Source organism: Amaranthus tricolor, chromosome 14 (assembly GCF_026212465.1).
Source record: "Amaranthus tricolor cultivar Red isolate AtriRed21 chromosome 14, ASM2621246v1, whole genome shotgun sequence".
In the NCBI taxonomy this organism is placed as follows: Eukaryota; Viridiplantae; Streptophyta; class Magnoliopsida; order Caryophyllales; family Amaranthaceae; genus Amaranthus; species Amaranthus tricolor.
The window spans coordinates 12,932,711-12,937,383 of record NC_080060.1 but is presented as its reverse complement, the minus strand read 5'-3'; the positions used below and the strand labels follow the sequence as shown (position 1 = coordinate 12,937,383).

Sequence of the window (4,673 nt, the reverse complement as noted above, 5' to 3'; positions counted from 1 at the left end):
TGACCTTGGATGACACCTTACAGTATGAGGAGACTCCTGTTCAGATCCTAGATAGGAAGACGCGTGATACACGTCGGGGTAGTGTAGCGCTTGTGAAGGTGCTATGGTCTAATCACGTTACCGAAGAAGCAACGTGGGAGGCAGAAGATGCCATGAGACGTGATTATCCCTGGTTGTTTGCTCAGGTATTTCTATGTTTATCGCTTTATAGCTATTGCATCTCCTTAGTCTTAGTGAGTTAAGTTCGAGGACGAACTTCATTCTAAGTTGGGTAGAATGTAACATTTGGGAAAATGGGTGACATAGCTTTACGATATGTATGTTAGCTAGATATTTGAATATATGCTTAAGACTTAGTTTAACTTCGAGGACGAAGTTCATTTCAAGTTGGGTAGAATGTAACATTTGGGAAATTAATATTTTCAGACGAGTAAGTTAAAGAGAATTATTAGTGCGAGAATGATCTTAAATACACATGACATGAAACATTCTCAATTTAATTTCTTCCCACTTTTCCTTTTCTTTTATTTTGATTAAAATACCCAAACCCTTTCTCCCTCTCTCACGTCGACAGCCTAGAAAAACCCAGTCAAATGCACCTTACCCTTCCACGACATTCCTCTTTGAACCTTCAAACCCGTATTTCTCTAAATTTCTTTGAAGATAACGTCAATGGCTGCGAGGGCATGACCCGTTCTTCTTCTCTCTGATCTTCGAAGGACCTACGTGCGAAATCAGTGAGTCCTTCTTCTTCCCTTTGTGATTTTCAAGGTAGATTATCTATGTTTTTACATTCTTGATTGTTTTGTGTAAATTATGGCTAATTGATCTTTCTTGCTCATTTCCCTCTGTATTCGAACCACAATGAGTGTAGAATCATTTGAAAATTTCCCTTCCTTGACCTTGAATTCTGCCGATTTGGGAAGGAATCAATGAGTTTTGGTCCTGTTAATTAAACATCAAATCCAAGCCGAAAAATAAAGCTTTGAACATGAATTTTTCCGTTTCTTGCTGCTGTAAACAGAAGGCAGTCCTTCTTGATTTCTTTCCTTGTTTTTCCTTAATAATCATGCTCTTATTCATATACTTTCCCTTGTATAATCTTTCATTTATGAATTAAACCCTAAATGTTGTTGAATCTTGGAATGTGTATGAGTTAGTAGATGAGTCATTAAATTGAAAATTCATGAAAAATGTGTTATTAGTGAGTTATGTGATGATTGATATGTGATTATAAGAGATTGTGATGGAGGAGTTTTGGGGAAGAATTCTAAAATCAAATGTAATTTGGGTTTTATAATGTATAAATGGTAGATTGTGGAATATTGAAACAATTTGTTGGAATTATTAATTAGTACGTAATTTACAAAGATTAGAATATCGATAGATGTTAGATGTAGAAAGATTATGGAAATTTGATGTTCTTGAATATTAGGAGATTCTTGTGAAATGACTAATGGTGGATAAATCTTGTTGTTATTATTAATCGAATAGCTGGGTGAATGTAAGTGTTGGATATAACCCTTGATTATATATGATTGGTTGTTCTTAAGAGTATCTAGGGTTTGTGTGAAAATTATTAGTTGAATGGATAAACTAGTTGAATCTTTCTTTTGGATTTTTTGTTAATCTTGTTTAGTTTCTTCGTTTTGAGTTTAGATGAACATGGAAGTTTTTGAATTTGAATACAAAGGAAATTGTGGAGACGTATAATCTTTACAAGAATATAAGCTAGACTAAAGCAAAGTTATTTATTTTGATGATATTGAAGGTTGGAGTTAGGACTTGCACAATCTCTGAAATGAGAAATATTATAATAGAAGATGGAACTAAGATGCATTCTTAGGATGAGATGCAATGAGCTATATGAACCTAGTTGTAGTATCGTATGCTTTGTTGTGATGCTATATTTGTTATGCTTCAGGAGGCGACATTATCGAGGAGCCCTTCTAGTGATCGCGGAGTACCAGACTTAACTTCTTGAAGCGTTCTTTTTGGTGAGTAGTAGCAGTCCCTTAAAGGGTCTGGCCAGACTACATTCTTGAAAAATAAACTTTTTACTAAAGCTCTTAGGAACTCTTAGTTTTGTATTAGGATTTGGGATAAATGTAAATTTGATTTGGCTGTGGTTGTTATATCGGACTTATAGACAATTGTATGATTATCTTGTGATTTCGTTAAATGTTTGTTTTGAGATTTAGCTGAGTTAGTCACGTTAAAGAGCTTGTAACCCTCCTTGCTCAAGTTTTGGATGGAGATTTAAGTTTCTTGGGAAACAAACCCCGTGATGACCTTGTTTACCTAGTCAACGGTAAGTCGGGTTGTTACAAGGGGGAAGTGGCGTGAGGCTACTAGTGAGGAAGTAAGTGTTGTGTCTAACAAAAACCCCAACTCATCTTTTATTAGGGTAATTTTTCTTGTAAGGCCCAAACAAGGAGAACCCACATTCATTTTGTTTCATATTATATATTATTATTATTATTATTATTATTATTATTATAGTTATTTTAATTTGAACCTCTATGTTAGTAATCGAAAATTTATTCTTAATATAAATTTGTTTACATTTTAATTGTCTGAAAGAATCTATTAAAACTAAAAAAAAAAAAAAGAAAACGAAATATTTTCATTTATTTATAAAATCCCCGAAAATTATTATAATTGGATGATGACGTCATAAAATGACGGGGTGTTTCAGACTACCCCCCTTAAAAGAAGTTTCCTCCTTGAAACTAGAGCAACAAAGACACAAATCGTGAAAATCTGTGTTTCTAATAATTCAAGAAGGTGTCTTAACCATTTTAAGCTTAAGAGATTGACTCAAGGATCGCGACTTTATTGACGCTATTAACAAAAAGGATACTCAATCTATCAAAATAGTCATTCATTTTTTCATTTCGAGTATTTATAATCACCCAAATTAACTCAATACCCAATCAAAAACATGTAAATGTCACACAATTGACTCAACACGATCAATCAAAAGCATGTAAATTTGTAATAGGTTGATGTCATAGAGGAGAAAATGCGTGAAAACGCACGAGATTCTATTGCATTTTACCCCCCTTAGAAACTTAATTACGACCCCGTAACTCACTAACCTTGGGAAAAAGGTGTGGGTATTTCTCACACATGGAATCCTCAGTTTCCCACGTTGCCTCCTGTGTGCATTGGTTAGACCATAGAACTTTCACCATCTTTATATCTTTTCTCCTAGTACTGTGCACCTCAGAATCTAAGATCTCGATAGGCTTCTCCTCATAAGACAAGTTCTCATCAAGGTCTAAGGGTTCGGGATCTAACACATGAGATCTATCGGGAATATATCGCTTAAGCTGCGAAATGTGAAACACATCATGGACCTTACCCAGCTCATTGGGTAATGCTAGTCTATAAGCGACCTTTCCTACCTTCTCTGTGACCTCATAAGGTCTTATAAACTTTGGGCTCAACTTGCCCTTCTTGCCAAACCTCATGACCCCTTTCACCGGCAAAACTTTCAACAGTACATAATCTCCTACGGCAAACTCATCAGGTCTCCTCTTAAGATCTGCATAGGAGTTTTGTCAATCCTGGGCCGCCTTAAGTCTTTCCCGAATCATCTCCTCTAACATAGCTTGACCTAGGGTGATAGATTCATTGAAATCATCCCAACATACTAGACTACGACAACAACGACCACATAAGACTTCGAAAGGTGCCATTTGGATGCTTGCATGGTAACTATTATTATATGATAATTCCACCATCTCCAGGCACTCATCCCAAGATCCTTGCCTATCCAAAGCTACAGCTTGCAACATATCCTTAAGTGTCCTATTTGTGCATTCAGTTTGCCCATCAGTAGCTGGGTGGAAAGATGTGCTCCTAAGAAGATTTGTACCCAATGCTGCTTAAAAGGCTTCCAAAATTTTGATACATATCTAGTGTCACGATTAGACACTATAGACCTAGGGACACCATGGTATCGTACAACATGCCTAAGGTAAGCTCGAGCGAACTGATCCATGCTACACTGGTTGTTCATTGGAATGAACCTTGCACTTTTGGTGAGTCTATCCACTATCACCCATAGGGTATCATTTCAAAGTCCATGGATATATCATCCCATTCCCTGAGTAAACCTGCAGGCCTCTTATGCTCGCTCTTTACTTTCTGACAGGTGAAACACTTGGAAACAAACTCAGGAATATCTCTTTTCATCCCAAACCACCAAAATGTTTAATTCAAGTCTTGATACATTTTATCCCCTCCCAGATGAACAGAGTACTTTGAACTATGAGCCTTTGTCAAGATTTTATCCTTGAGCTCTATATAAGTAGAAAGTACACACCATCAACCCTTGTATCGAACGCTACCATCCTCGAATATCATGAATCCTTCAGATTTCCGTTCTTTAACCTGCTCCCTTGTTTTCTCCAATAAGGAGTCACACACTTGATTTGTTAAAATTTCCTCAAAACTTGAAGGTTGGATGGATAAGGCTGATAATCGGGACTCTAGCTCCTCATGATACACAATCTCGAGATTTAATCTTTCTATGTCTCTTTGCAACTCTCTAAGATCAGTTAAGGAAGCTACGGAATGATTGGTCTTCCTACTCAAAGCATCGGTTACCACGTTTGCCTTACCCTCATGGTAATTAAACTCCACGTCATAGTCATTAATCAACT

At 36.4% G+C, this 4,673-nt stretch overlaps 1 protein-coding gene across 1 annotated transcript; it reads right to left on the bottom strand.

The window, feature by feature from the left end:
• Positions 1-2,708: 2,708 nt before the first annotated feature.
• On the bottom strand, positions 2,709-3,476 carry LOC130799306 (uncharacterized). Its single transcript, XM_057662406.1, has 2 exons — positions 3,102-3,476; positions 2,709-2,732 (listed from the first exon to the last, which is right to left on the bottom strand). Exons 1-2 carry the CDS (start codon positions 3,474-3,476, stop codon positions 2,709-2,711), a joined length of 399 nt encoding a protein of 132 aa, XP_057518389.1.
• Between the last annotated feature and the right edge of the window lie 1,197 nt (positions 3,477-4,673).

What these genes read in the sequence shown, in the direction of transcription:
- LOC130799306 (XM_057662406.1), bottom strand. Translation starts at nt 3,476, where the DNA reads ATGAGGTTTGGCAAGAAGGGCAAGTTGAGCCCAAAGTTTATAAGACCT. An exon ending in ACCCACACCTTTTTCCCAAG is followed by an intron (nt 2,733 to 3,101) that starts GTTAGTGAGTTA and finishes TTGTTGCTCTAG; the next exon opens with TTTCAAGGAGGAAACTTCTT.